Raw genomic sequence first — 15094 nt, 5'->3', positions numbered from 1 at the left:
AACTGGTTGATCGTCACTGTTTGAAGCACACCCCTAATCTAATACACCAGAATGAACCGAGATTTAGGTGTTGACTTGTGTTTATCTGTGTAATCAAAGGCCTTCCAGTCAAACTGGGAACAGTAGTAGCCACTAATCTCGTTTTCTTGGACTATTGTTCCCTTAACTCATGTGATGAAAGAGCAAGAATAAATGACAAAGAGCGGTTTGACAGTGTTTTGCTGAAGTAGAGAGAATGAATGAAAATAACTGTCCTAATTTTCTCGCACAAAACAACTTTTGACTCCATTGACTGTCTGCCATTGTCCGTTTAAACCTGCTTAACAAGCTGGTTTTGATGATTAAATACTTACGCTCCTCACAAAGTCGGCCCATCCAGCCCTCGGGGCAGGAGCATATGTTGGGCCGCTGACACACACCTCCATTCTGACACTGCAGCCAACACACAGCTAAGGGAGACACACAGACAGACAAAGAGAATGCTGTCTGAAACACAATTTATGTTGACAGACACATTTTATACTTCACACAGATGATCTTCTTCCTGTGTGCTTATAATGAGGAGAGCAAGATTTTAAACAGATTTAATCCAAAGGCAGTAAATTTAGAAAAGGAAACTAGTTACATTCATAGATTACTTCACTGACAGCCTTCAGAACATTTGATGCAACTCTTGGCCATGCAACAACATGCAACACAACAACACTGGATCCAGCCCTTTGACCATTTTGATTTTCATGTCGCATGAAATTGGCAGTGGTTTATCCTTCTCCTTATAAGTCTGAGAAGGATATAAAGGTCAACCACTGATTTCAAATAGTTTCAACCTAAAGTTGACACGTAGACAGAAAACTAACATATACGCAAGCCACATTTATTTCCTGTGCAACCTATGGCTCTGTTTAAACTTATTATACATATGTAGTATAGCTTATGATTTTGTGTGTGCTCTGGCTTGTGCCTATAGCACAATATGCCTGTCATCTGTAAGTGCTATCAGTAGAAATATTATATCGAGTGGTTTTCTCACTAAGGCAGATAAGGGAACAAAAAATGTTGACTTTGCTCTACTGGGACTGTATCCAGTTGACAGAAAGTGATCAGATAGACGAGTCATGTGACAGACACAGAATGAAAGAATTGATTACAGTACAGCCTGGGGAGAAGTGGTTCTGGGGTTAAGATGTCCTTTATGACATGAGAAAGGTCAATTTTTCCCACAGAACATAAAACATAAATCTGTTGGAGATGAGCAGTCCAGGAAAGAGGTAAAAAGCCCAGAAGCAGCACTGAATCTTGTGCAAAAAGGAAGGAAGTGTCCTGCAATAGCAAAAAGTCCCTTCTGTGTTTCCTCTACCTCTGCATGTGGGAGGTGGCGTCCAGGTGCCGTTCTCTAGACACCTGCTCCTTCCAATGCCCTCCATGACGTAGCCGGAAAAACATGAGTACGCAGCCACGTCACCGAACTGGAACACTGCCCCCCGTACTACCCCATTGGCCACGTGAAGGGGAGGGCCACAGGACACCCCTGTACAACAGCCCAGATGGAACGACCCACGAGTTACTCATCACGCTAATTAATTCCTCCATCTAAATATGCTGCAGCTGCCTCAACCATGTCCTTGATCACAATCAGTTTACAGGACATGCACAAAAGAAAAGAAGCATCATACAAAACAGTACAAGAGAGGCTCGTGTTTGTCGGTATAGTCTGAGGTATTATTTTAACTTGTGCTCATTTAAAAGACCGCCCATTTCTCCTTTCTAAAGCAGTCTCTAGTGTTTTGCATGTTGTCATTTGGTGTGTATTTCCTCACCTCATTGCATCTACTTGAAAGTTTTGCCCCTCATGTACCAACCAATAAGGAAGTAACTTTATGGCCAACACAGAGAATATACCAAAAAAACTCAACAATTTTAAAATGGACGAGCAGATCTTAAACAGAAACAAACTATATTAGCTCTACACAATTTTAATTTTCTAAAGAATAACCATTTTGTATTACAGATGTTTAATTTTTTTGTCTACCCACTGTATTTACACTCAAAACATACTATATTTTGCTATACACTGCAGAGAGAAATTAAATTTAAGTATGTTTTATGTTTCCCCATAAAACCAGAACATGACTGAAATAATAACTGTACACATGCGCATTAGAGAAAAAAACTCCATGCAGTTGCAAACACTGAGCCATAAGAACATAAGCACCATTGTTTTGCATATTCAGAACAACTGTGCATAAGTCCCCACAGTGTTTGATGCAGGCTGATTTGTTTTCAATAAAGCTCAGTGAGAGACAGAAAACATCAGAGAGAGAGAGAGAAAGACAGTACACAAGCTAACAGGCAGATTGAAGTGAACCTGGTAAAGAGCAACACTTGGCTTAAGACAAATGGAGCATGCAGAAATGTGCATGTTTTTTTGTTTTTTTGACATGATTATGTCATTATTTATATGGATATAAATTGATACTTGGAGTACTGAAATCAGATTGCTAACTCACAAAACAGCTATAATCTGAAAAAGGACACTATTTATAAAATTGGGTTGGAAAACAAATGTGACAAGGCAGTATATATAAGTATAAGACTAATAACCATAGACCTTATCACTGATATCAATACAAAATCACAATACATTACATTATTGTGATAAAACAAATATACAACAAAGCAACTCAAAATCTGAAGTGGAATTAAGAAATATTAAGATAAAAAATAAGCAAAACATCTTATGTGTAAAACATGGGTTTTACACAATATATTAGCAGTTGTGAATATTACACTAACTGGAAGACATGTTGTAAATATTAGCATCAAAATAAAAAATACCACACCGAGGTGAGTAACATGTACCTGACATAGTGCAGTTCCTTTTCTGGCTTTACCACAAATATTTACAAGTTTGAGCACAGTTATCAATATCGAGCAATTCTTGAAGAGTTACTGCATTCCAGGACTTGACATAACATTCATTTTACACTTTACAGTTAAAAGCTTTTTTTCGTATTAAACCAGCTTTGACAGCTCAGATGATTTACACCTACTTTCACACACAGAGCTGATGGGCGTCCAGGTCTGGTCTGGGCTGCAGGTAATGGTGCCGCTGCCTTTCACCTGCTGACCTTTGGGGCAGGTGATACGGACTGACTGACCAACAAGAAACACCTGCTGGGACCCATTTCCGCTACTGTCCTCCTTCCAACCTGGAGGAGTTGGGCAAGTCTTTGCTGTGAGGGACACAAATGATAGATTAATGTTTGAATAACTCAGGTTTAATGAAGTTGACTGTTAGTTACAAAAGGGCAATTTATTTTAGTTAACAACAATACAATAGTATGTGACACAGAGCCAACATGGGTGACACCTTGATTTGATAATACTAAAACTAATCCAAGTTCATATATATATTCTTTTGAAATAAACCTTTGGTATAGCTGTGCATAAATAGTGCTGGATGGGGTTTTAGTATTATATGGTGGCCTCATATGTGAAAATTAAACACATTTTAAAAATCAGGGTATGGCAATTACCACACTGACTGGAATAGTAATTGCATATAAAACCACAATTCCAAAAAAGCTCGGAAGACATAAAAATGTAAATAAAAATGATTTGCAAATCTCATCAACCCATATTTTATTCACAATAAAACATAAACAACTTAATATGCTGAAACTGAGAAATTTTAATATTAGCTCACTTTATATTTGATGCAGCAACACATCTCAAAAATGTTGAAAAGGGGCAACAAAAAGCTGGAAAAGTAATTGCCACAAATTAAAAACAAATGGAGGAGCATTTGACAACTAATTAGGTTAATGCCAACAGGTCAGTAATATGACTGGGTATAAAAGGAGCATTTCAGAGAGCCAGAGCCTCTAGAATGTAAAGATGGGCAGAGGTTCACCAATCTGTGACAAACTGTGCCAAAAATTGTGGAACAATTTCAGAAACTAGTTTTTTTCTGTTTTTATTTATGTTTTACACATCTTCCCACCTTTTTCGGAATTGGGGTTGTAAACAAAACAATAATCGGCTAACAGGCAGATAGTTAAAAGTTGAGGGTACAAAAACCAATAGCAGCATTGTGGTAAACTTTAATCAGATTTTGAGGAAAACTATTCTTTGGTCTTGTGGGATAACATTTAAACTCTATAGGGTAAAGGATGGTGGTGGCATCATCATGCTATGGGGTTGTTGCTCAGTGTCAGGGAGGAGTCAGATATAGTCAGATATGAAGAGAGGACAAATATGGTCCTTATAGAAAACCTGATCCAGACTGCCTGTACCAGTATTACAATGACCTGAGACACACAGTTAAGACAACAATGGTGTGTCTTCAGGATACATATGTGACTGTCCTTGTGTGTTCTGCCAAAAGACTTTTCACCCACAGAACATCTATGGAGGACCTTATGATGGAGATTGAAACAATCTGACAGAAAGAAATTCCAATGTAAGAAGTGTGTAGAGACTTACTGCAGAAGAAACAAAGTGGTGGTAATTGAAGGGGCTTCTACAAAATACTGAAGCAAGAACGTAAATAAAAGACAGTTTTTAATTTTTCTTTAAATCAGAAAAAGAAAGAAAATCACTTTTTCACCCAATTGTTGGTTAGTATGTGTAGATTGATGGGAAAACTTTATTACATTTTTAAATAAAATTTATAACACAGTAAAATTAGGAAAAAATAAAGGGATCATTTTTTCCAAGCAACTGAACATAATGAAAACATCTTTAAGTATGATTTTAACCAACACGGGCAGCAAGGTGGTGAAGTAGTTAACTGCGGGTTCACTTCCCCTAAACTGGTTTTATTTAAACCAGATCTTTCAAAATTTAGAAAGAAGTCAAAAGAAGTCTGACTTTTTAACCTATTGTGTTTATGAGCACTTGAGTGCTCAGGTTACTCTAAGAAATCCGCTTTCTCTGGTAATTTGTGAATTCTTTTTACATGTACTTATGAAACCTCGTAACTAGAAATCCACATATAAATGCAACAGATGAATAATTTGATTGCTCCTGCACCTCAGACTTATTTTGGAAACATGTTGTTCTAAAACATGTTTTTCTAAATCTTAAGTATAAAACGAAAGAAAAGGTTGCTTATGACTTTCTTTTGTTGCTCTGCACAATGGAGAGGCAGATCGACTAGGGAGAGAGAAAGAGTGTGTGTGTCTAAGGGACAAAGTTTCTCACGTTGGCAGATGGGAAAAGCAGAGCTCCAGGTGTTGCCATCCATACACACCACCATAGGATCTCCCACCAGGTTGTACCCCTTTTCACAATGAAACTCCACGGCATGTCCTGTGGTTAGTTTGTGTTCTTGGACTTTACCATGCAGCAGCTGTTTTGGGCTGTTGCAGCCTCTGGCCACTGACAAAAAAGAAAATGATAAAGAGCCTTTATTTATGTATTATAGCTAGCCAGTTCCTTCCATATTTATTTAAACTGCTTACAGCTTCCTAGTAAATAAAATGCACCCTCACAAGATGGAGTTGGCAGGCTCCACGTGCCATTGGCCAAACAGATGAGTGTCTTAGGGCTGACCAGCTGCAGCCCAACATTACATACATAACTGGCATTGTGAAGGTAACTGTCTCCAGTCACCTTCACAATGCGAAGGAGGAGGCTAACAGAACTGCCCTGAGAAGAGTAATAGTAAGTGTCAAAGGTGTGGTTGGGTTGATGTCTGTGTACATATTGCAACATGTTGCCTATCATTAACATCCTCCATATTATCTTTCTTGTTTCTCTTTGCTGTAACATTAATGCATTATTTTTTCAAAGCAAAATAGTAAAATAGTATATTGTACCTCTAGAAAGAATTATTTTATACTCCAGTTCATCAGGTTTTGGGGCAAAGCTACAGCTGACATTTTCTCACCTGCTTCTTTATCTGCAATTTGTTGATAACATTTCTTTAGCCACAGTCTTATTCTGTTTACCTTTTTGTGCTTTTCATATTCTCCTCTGCAACATTATAGTATGCATTAACAAGGTAAATCATGTTTTCAGGGGTCTGATGTAGTGTATTTGTACACAAGGACTGAAGAATAAAAACATATCCTATTCCGTTTCATTTGTACACAAACCCACCAACACAAACTGGCTGAGTGCCACTCCATGTTCTGTCTCCCTGGCAGGTCTGAACAGAGTCACCCTGTGACAGACAGAAGAGCAAAGTGTGAAGAATAGGAAATACCCTCATAGGCTTCATTGATTATATCAATAGCAAAAATCATATATATATAATTAGAAAAAAATTTCTTTAACTTTTAAAAAATGTAAAAAAGGTTAACTCTGATGAGCAGTACCTTCAAGTCAAAACCAGGTAAGCAGGAATATATGACAAAGTCTCCATAGTTGTAGCTGTCCCCCTCTGTGATGCCATGAAGAACACTTAGGGGTTTCTCACACACTACTAGCTCACAGGACACTGTCGAGATGCTTGGTGCCCAGCTTCCACCCGGCTTACCACACAAAGGACCAGACAGAAAAGTACTACATTAATAATGCTTTCATAATATGTTAAGCAGAAAAGAGGAGAGATGTATAAAATGTAATCAAATAAAGAACTACTTCACAGATTAATGTAAATCTATAATGGCTACCTCTCTGGATCACAGTGATGAAGCACAATGTTTAAAAAAACTATGATTAAACATATTATATGTCATCTGCACTTCTCCTAATCCTTCACTACCATGCTAAATCACTGATTAGCATGTTTCCTACCTGACACTCTGCTACTGGTGGCCCCTGCAGGTAGAACCCGGGAGGGCAGGAGAGGCTGACTGTGCCCCCAACAGGGGTGATGTTCTTTCCAGTAGTAATGAGATGGGGGATGGAAAAGTTGGTGGGTAACTGGCAGGGTGAGGGACGGCACCGAATACTGTGTTTGGACCATGTGCCATCACTCTGGCAGGACAAAGAAGCTGTCTGTGTGGCTTGTTCATACCCATTATCACACCTGGACAACAACGGAAATAACGCAAGGAAAACTCCCTTATCCACTGGAGTGAAATTTATCATTATAAAAATGTTTAAATACCTACACACATTTAACATACATTAAAAAATAGATAAAATAAAGAGCCACACATGTCAACTAATACAGAGATACATGCCTCTAAAAGGTACGCTTGAAGTAAAGTGATGGAGGGCTTTATGGCTAATGTAATGCAGCTATTTCAACTCATTACACACACAATTTTTGAGAGGCCAAGTCTCCAGTGTAGCCACAGCCAGTTGCTATGACCATACTGTATGCTAGTGGGCTTACCCAGAGCTGTTGCTGTAGCTGTAGTCATAACCTTAGGCATAGTAATAGCCAAAGCTGTTGCTGTAGCCATTTGCACAGCTACGGATTAGTTCATCATTACTGCACTAAATATTCTATATTGTGAGACAGTTACATAAATACACTTTGATGAGTTTAGGCACCTTTCTAGAGACATTGCCATGAAAGAAGTCCATTTATACCCTAGTAAAAAGTGTATACATTTATTAGTTATTCACTAACTGCACACTACACTTTTGATAGAGTTTGGCTGAAATACTTTAGTTATTTACATGTCTATGTTTATGTCTTAAATAAAAAAATATATTAAAATAAGTAGAATAAGTAGAAATTGTAGTATTTACCTGTATGCAATTTGGTTTGGGAATGTGAAGGTGTCTCCCACAACCTGAGCATGGGCAACTGCTGGAGGTATTCCACAATTCACAGGCTCACAGCTAATCCTGGGTTCCCCCCACTTGCCTTCTCTTCCACAGGAGAGATGTGGGTACCCCTTTGCCTGGTAGCCAGGCCGACACCTGTATATCACTGTGTCTGGGAAGGTACCACTGCCGCCCTGCAGGACAGCATTAGGAACTGCAGGCGGGGCGACACTGCACCTTCCTCGGCCACAAACAGGGACCCCGGGGCTCCACACCCCTCCTTTTTCACAGACTGCCTCAGAGGGACCAAGCAGCTTGTAGCCTTCGGCACACTGGAAACTCAATCGAGACCCACAGGTGCGCTCACGCCCAAGAACCACCCCTAATTTCACTGCAGGGAATGGACAGATGCATGGCCGGCACTGGGGCACGGTACCAACCCAGAGGCCTTGAGCAGAGCATCGCAGGAGGGGATTTCCAACTACCTCATAGCCATCAAAGCAGACATACTCCACCACATCATCATAGTTGAAGCTGGAGCCGTTCAAGAAGCCGTGACTGATATCTTCAGGTGGATCACAACTGATGATGTCACAGCGAGGTGCTGGTTTGTCCCAAAATCCATCTGACCGACAAACACATGTGGAGTCTCCGATAAGTGTGTACCCCTCATCACATTCATACTCTATCTTGCTGTTAAAGCCAAATTCTGAGCCAATCACCCGCCCGTTGGTTATTAGTGAGGGGGTCCCACAACGGGCAGGTACACAGGTAGGAGAGCGATGGCTCCAAGTGCCATCAGCCTGGCAGACACTGATAGATTTCCCTGCTAATACGAAACCAGGCTGACAGGTTAGTTCTATCTCATTATTAAAAGTGTACAACTCTCCTTTAAAGGTAATGTCAGTAGGAACTTTAGGAGGGCCACAAGACACTGGTTCGCAGTGCGGCTTCTGCCCATTCCACTTTCCATTTGCCTGGCAGGCAATAGTGTCACTGCCCTTCAGCACAAATCCAGGATTACAGTCATAGTGCAAAACCACAGGATAAACAAAAGCACCCCCATGAGTTTTTCCATTAGCAACAGTTCCTGGGTCACCACAAGAAACAGGCCGACAAACTGGGGCATCATTACTCCACAGCTGACCTGATACACACTGCCTCATATGCTCCCCCTCAAGCTCATATCCATTCTCACAAGTATACCTGACCATACTGCCGACGGAGGTATCATTCACATTCACCCAGCCGTGCTCTGGATTGGGTGGTGTCTCACATTCTGCTGGCACACAAGATGGAGCGGTCCCATTCCAGCCCCCGTCTTCCTGACACACCAACTTGGTGTGTCTTGTAAGGTCGTAACCTTTGTGGCATCGGTACTCAATCAATGTCCCATGAAGGAAGCTCATGTCAGTAGGTGAGGTTAATGTTCCTTTGTCTTTAGATGTTGTGACAGAGCCTCCTCCCTGCTCTGTTACTCTAACGTATTCCCCAAAGTCTATGTGAGGAGGTAAGCCGCAGTCTGAAAGCACGCAGACAGGAACAGAACTAGACCAGTCAAACTCTTCACAGGTTAGATGGTCCTGGCCTACTAGCTGGAAACCAGGAAAACAACTATAGAAAATAGTGACACCAAAACTGTGATCCTGGCCCTCTACAAATCCATTTTCAATGGGTTGAGGTGGGGAGCAGGATATCTGCACACAAGCAGGTGGTTCAGCATCCCACTCCCCAGTGGCAAGGCATTTTAGAGTCTCTGGGCCTTGAAGACGGTAACCACGATGGCAGGAGAAGGTGGCACCGTGTCCAAACTGGAGTTTTGTGTAAACCGCCTTTCCATTTGCTATTTGCTTAGGTACTGAACATTCAACTGGGCGACAAGAAGGCACCCCTCCAATCCAAAGTCCAATTTCACCACAGAGGACAGTAGAGTTTCCAACTAAATTATATCCAGTCTTACAACTGTACACAGCTTTGCTGAGGTACATCAGACCCTGGACATCAACAATACCATTAGAAATCTCCACAGGCTGAGGGCATTCAACTGGTACACACTCTGGGTAAGGGTTGCTCCACTGTCCACTGGCTAGACAAGATATAGAGCCTTCTTTTTTTAATGTAAATCCATCCATGCATGTGTAGGCCACCACTGAGCCAAAAGGAGATTGGGCAACGGACAAAGCAGGACCACTAAACAACACATCGGGCAGTGGACCACAAAACACCTGCTTACACACTGGGAATGTGTCATTCCACTCCTGCGATGGGGTGCAACGGAGGATGCGAGCCCCCTCAAGGACGTAGCCATCCTCACAGGATAATTCCACAGTTCCAGATTCAGAGTCCAGGCCCTTCAGGACCAGGTGGTTCTCCTCAAGTGGTGGTTCTGGACACTGCACAGGTGAACAGCGTGGATGCGTTCTCGTATCCCAAGTTCCATTCTTCAGACAGGTCAAGATGGCATCTCCGGCCAGTTCGTAACCTTCATCGCAGACATATTCCACTTTTTGGCCCACCTGGAACTCAGAACCCCTGTAATGTCCATGGACGATGTCAGGTGGAGGGTCACAGGTCAAAAGTACACAGGTGGGAGGGTCGCTCCACTGGCGATTGGATTGACAAATGCGATCTGGACGGCCAACCAGTCTGTAGCCTAAATTACAGCCATATGTCACCTTGCTGTTGTAGGTGTATCGACCTTTGACCTGCAGTGTGTCAAACAGAGGAATATGTAATTCAAACATTCTGTAGTTAATCATTTTGAAACACATTTCAAAATATGAAAAACTCATTGATCTATGAGATGGTGAAACCAAAATCTTTTGGCAACAATTCATTATAAAGGTCTATGACTCCCAGAAAAAGTCCTGGTGGAGCAATTAGCACTGCCACCCCACAGCTTAAAGGTTAATGGTTTGAATCCAGGCAGGCCGGTGGGGAGTTTTTTATGCTCTGGATCATGTTTGTATGGGTTTTCTTTGAGTACTTGGGTTACTTCCCATAACCTAACTTGCCCGTAATTGTTGACTCTAAATTGCTCTTGAATGGTTGTGTGCCTCTATATATGAAATACTGATTCTAAATATAAGATGGGCCTGCAGCTCTTCTAGAGTGTACACTGCTGTTTGCTGTTTACATATAATAAACCATAAAAAGGTTTTTAGTTTTTGGTTATAGTTCGTAACAATTAAGACTGAAGTGTAAATTGCAATTGTTTTATTTTATTAAACAAAGGATGTATGTAAACTGTCTTTATTATGTTTTAATTAGGATGTGGCAAACCTGGATATATCCATTCTGAACTGGAGAAGGACTGGAACAAGACACAGGGATACAGGTAGGCAGTATTCCTCCCCATTCCCCATTTGCCTTGCAGGTTCTTCTCTTCTCTCCTCGGATCACGAAGCCTGGATTGCAGCTGTATGCCACCACAGCTCCAAAACTATAGTTTGTTCCACTTACATATCCCCGGTCAATGCTCTCAGGTTTGGAGCACCTCACTGGAACACAACTGATATCATACGGCGAGGGGTCCCACTCTCCGCCCATCAAACATCTCAATGTGGCTGTGGTGTTAAGCATGAAGCCCTCCTCACACTTATAGCTTACTTCGGTGTTGCTGGCATACTTGGGTTTGTTAATTGAATCTAAAATTGCATGGGGTAGGTCAGGTGGACGTATGCAGAAATTTGCAATGCAGCGAGGGATCTCAGTGCCATCGGGAGGTGCCCACACACCCTGAGCATTACACACCATCTTGGAGTTGTTGCCAGCAGTGTATCCATCAGCACAGTAGTAGTTAGCAGTGTCTCCAAACAGCTGGTGGCTTTCAAAAGGCTCAGCGTGGTCAATGTTTGGAGGGGGCCCACAGGAGCGAGGGACACATTGAGCAGAGGTCTCACTCCATTGACCACTTGGCAGACATTCTCTGATCTCTGGGCCAATCAGAGTGTAGCTACAGATGGAAAACATCAAGAAAGTTTACCAAATGGAAAAAATATGGTGCAGGAAATATAATCAGCTAAAGGTTGCAAGTACATCCCTGCTAAATCAAGCAAGTTTTGATTAGTTAATGGCCAATTTTCTTGGCCATTCTTGTGTTGGATTGCATAATTTTAAACATGTACATCTAAAACATAACTTAACATTTAAGATAAAAAGCTGGAGCTCCTTACATTGTTTTGTATGGCACTTTGCCTAAAACATAGGTGTGTTTTATTACTCTCATGTCTGTACAGTAGAGGTAGATCCTCATCAGTGTACAGTATTGCATAGAAGTTTAGATTCTTATTCATCACTGAGGATACATTAATGCATTTCCTGAACTTCTTTCCTAAAACTGAAGAAGCAACTTGGATGAATAGCAGAATGTATTGGTAGTGTAAGGATTTTTTAAATCCTACTCTACACATTTCCAGCTATCCTAGAAGGGTTTGACAAGTACTTGCTTAGCAAAACATGTTTAAAATTATGCGATCCAACACAAGAACACGTTTTATTTCCTCTGTCTGGGCGCTACTGCAAATATTGTATATAATATGTATACTATATAATGTATAATATTATCATGCTACTCTAAAGGTTCAGTTTACAGAACAAGAACTATTTACAGTACAGTATAAGTAAACCACTAAATGGTAATCGGCAGGTAGTGATGGACTATAATTATGTTAAACAGGGCAGCGTTGTCTTTCCATATAATGAAACATATCACATTACTTTTAGTAATTTTATTCATATTGGTATTGAATGTACAGTAGAATCATCAGCCTCTTATTTTCTTTTGGTAGTGGTGATGTAATGGAAGATTTCAGGTAGCTGTTTTCATTTCTACCAGACAGACAGGTCACTTGATACGGATCTATGCAAAAGTAGCTTCTCAGGACCCATGTTGGAAGAGTGGTGCATTGTATCTGTCAGGAACCAGGACAGCAACTGACAAGTGTTCTCTGTGTACAGTAGTTACTTGTGTTGCTTTTGCCTTTACAGCTGTGTCTATGTAGCATGCTTAAGGTATGAAACACCCCTAACAAAAGTCCAGATGCCAACTTCCAGATAACCTCACTCCGATCACTGAGACTCTTCATAGATATTTTCATAGCATTTGGAATGCGTCCCCACCTAACTGTTAGTCCTTAAACTTTATTGAAGGCCAGTGACTCAGAGAAGAGAGTAAATGAAATCAACAGCAAAAGAATAATATCTCTTCATTCAAAACTTAAAGTCGGCAGTTTTATCAGGTTTCAATTTCATCAATCAAACACAACAATAACTGAGTAGACTTCAACCACATTTACCCTTCTTTGCAGACATAGTGCACCTTGCTTCCCAGTTCATAGTTATCTCCTACAGTCACGGCATCTCTCAGGGCAGGAGGCTCGCTGCACAGGACAGTCACACAGCGGCCGACAGGTATGCTCCAATCCCCTGTAGCTTGACAAACAGCTTCCATGGAGCCCTGTGGTCTTCACACAAACATAATACTAAGTTCCCACACTCACATAACTGCAAATATAGGTGTCAAAAAGATTTAGACATGACAACCAAAGAAAATGAATTGCTTAAAACTGATGACAGAGCTCATAAAAATGTAATTGGTGTCAATGCTCATTCCAATTAATAGACTGACACTGATGCTCTAAGGCTATAAATATGGTTTATAGTCCCAATTAGTTCATGTGCATTTGTAAATTTGAATTGTAGTGATGCATCTTGTTTCTTTGCAGTACATTTAACTTTTTTGTTAATGTGGTAATATAAGTTCCATTTAGCAGACCATGAAAGAAAAAATATAAACCAATAAAAAGCATAGATGAAATTAACATTTACCAACATAACAAATTGAGCATTATCAGATTGGACTGAAAACAGCATAGCTGACATATTTTATCCAAACCTGTATCCCTCAGCACAGGTATATATGGCTGTGGACAGATATGTGTTTTGGTTGAGTGTGTAGTCTGCGTTGTCGACAGCTGGAGGTCCCCCACAGGTCACTGGGTGACAGACAGGTGGTGTCCCGCTCCACCTCAGACTAACGAGACACTGGAACTCATAAGGGATTTGAGGCATAAAGCCCTTTACACAGCTGGGGAAGAGGAACATATTTGCATATTTGTAGTGATCTAAACCAGCTCATTAACTTAGCTAATATTTTTTATTCAAAATATATTATATATAATTACAGCAGGTTGTTGTAGTAGATGAAAATGATACCTGAAAGTCACCTTGCTTCCATATGTGAAGTTGTTTCCTTTCATAATGGAGTTTTCTGGAACAGCTGGTATGGGGCAGGAGAGGGCTATGGAGCAGTACAATAGCATTATTAGTAATTTTTTTTTTCTAACATCTGACATGTCCCAGAGACCTAAAATGATACTCATCATCAAATTAAAGGTGGTCTGGTTTGCGGATGCCGATGGTTGTTACTGATGGAAGGTACAGGAGATTAGAGTTTGCCAGTGTAAAATGTGTAAAAAAGTATTAATTCATTGGGGCACACAGGGGCACACAGAAACCAAACACAGAAACCAAAAAGATGCAACTGCATTAGTGAATGAAGGGGGAGCCCTTCTAAGATAAGAGCCAAACCCAAAGCAGCACAGACCAAAATACACTAGTGTCACATGACGTTTCCTATCTATATTAGATGAAGCTTCAAAAACATTTAACATTTTTAGTACACAAATAACCACCTACTTTCAATACTTACATAACACTGCTGCACTTGTGATCTTTATTAACAGTGCAAGAAAACTTTCTAACAAGCAGTGATGCTTTTTTGCTGTTTAAGTTGCAGAGATGATGATGATCAATTACTGTGAGGCAAAACTACTAAATTAATGATAGTTATCTCTATAGGAAAACAGTAAAAATAGGAAAAATATTTTTTTTATATCTTTCAGGTGAAATGCATGGTTTCTTATAATTATGATCACTTCACAATGACCGTACGGTAACAGTCAATATGAGATGAATGAGAGACAGACAATCAGCTACTCAGCATTAGTTTCCCCTTTTCCATGAGAAACAATGGCTTAGAGCCAAGATAAAACTGCTGTGCTTGTCAGGCCTTTCAGCCCAGAGCAGAGCGGAAGACCAAAGACAGCTGCATGTATAATCACCCCTTCCCTGTCAGACACATTGCATAATGTATGTGTGCTGAAAGCCCACATGCATACTTGGAATATGGGAAAAATATTTTTCATTATTATGGCACACTCAGCCTTCACCTCTGCAGTATGGGACAGGGCGATCCCAGTTTCCTGTCTCCAGGCAGTGAAGTCTTGAGAAGCCAATAAGTTCATAGCCATTCTCACAGCCAAACACAACCTCGCTCCCCATCAGGAAATTGCTGCCGTCTCTGTGACCAAACTCTGGTGATCCAGGGTTCTCACACTTGACTGGCTCTGGTATAAACATG

General features: G+C 40.7%; 1 protein-coding gene across 2 annotated transcripts in view; it reads right to left on the bottom strand.

Moving 5' to 3' along the window:
* svep1 (sushi, von Willebrand factor type A, EGF and pentraxin domain containing 1) overlaps window positions 1-15094 on the bottom strand; it is a 90139-nt gene that overhangs the window by 2578 nt on the left and 72467 nt on the right. Inside the window, exons 33-45 of one of the 2 annotated variants that reach the window (XM_067523673.1) lie at window positions 14904-15080; window positions 13888-13972; window positions 13568-13759; window positions 12969-13136; window positions 10954-11626; window positions 7654-10376; window positions 6745-6979; window positions 6324-6479; window positions 6106-6169; window positions 5206-5382; window positions 3051-3233; window positions 1358-1528; window positions 354-449 (exon numbers count right to left, since the gene is read on the bottom strand). In XM_067523673.1, coding sequence (XP_067379774.1) covers window positions 354-449; window positions 1358-1528; window positions 3051-3233; window positions 5206-5382; window positions 6106-6169; window positions 6324-6479; window positions 6745-6979; window positions 7654-10376; window positions 10954-11626; window positions 12969-13136; window positions 13568-13759; window positions 13888-13972; window positions 14904-15080 — 5100 coding nt within the window. The remainder of the gene's footprint in view (window positions 1-353; window positions 450-1357; window positions 1529-3050; window positions 3234-5205; window positions 5383-6105; window positions 6170-6323; window positions 6480-6744; window positions 6980-7653; window positions 10377-10953; window positions 11627-12968; window positions 13137-13567; window positions 13760-13887; window positions 13973-14903; window positions 15081-15094) is intronic. The other variant, XM_067523674.1, reaches the window with a different exon arrangement.

Source organism: Channa argus, chromosome 12 (genome assembly GCF_033026475.1).
Source record: "Channa argus isolate prfri chromosome 12, Channa argus male v1.0, whole genome shotgun sequence".
NCBI lineage: Eukaryota > Metazoa > Chordata > Actinopteri > Anabantiformes > Channidae > Channa > Channa argus.
Note: the sequence above shows the minus strand (reverse complement) of the source record. Positions and strands in the feature narration are given on the sequence as shown.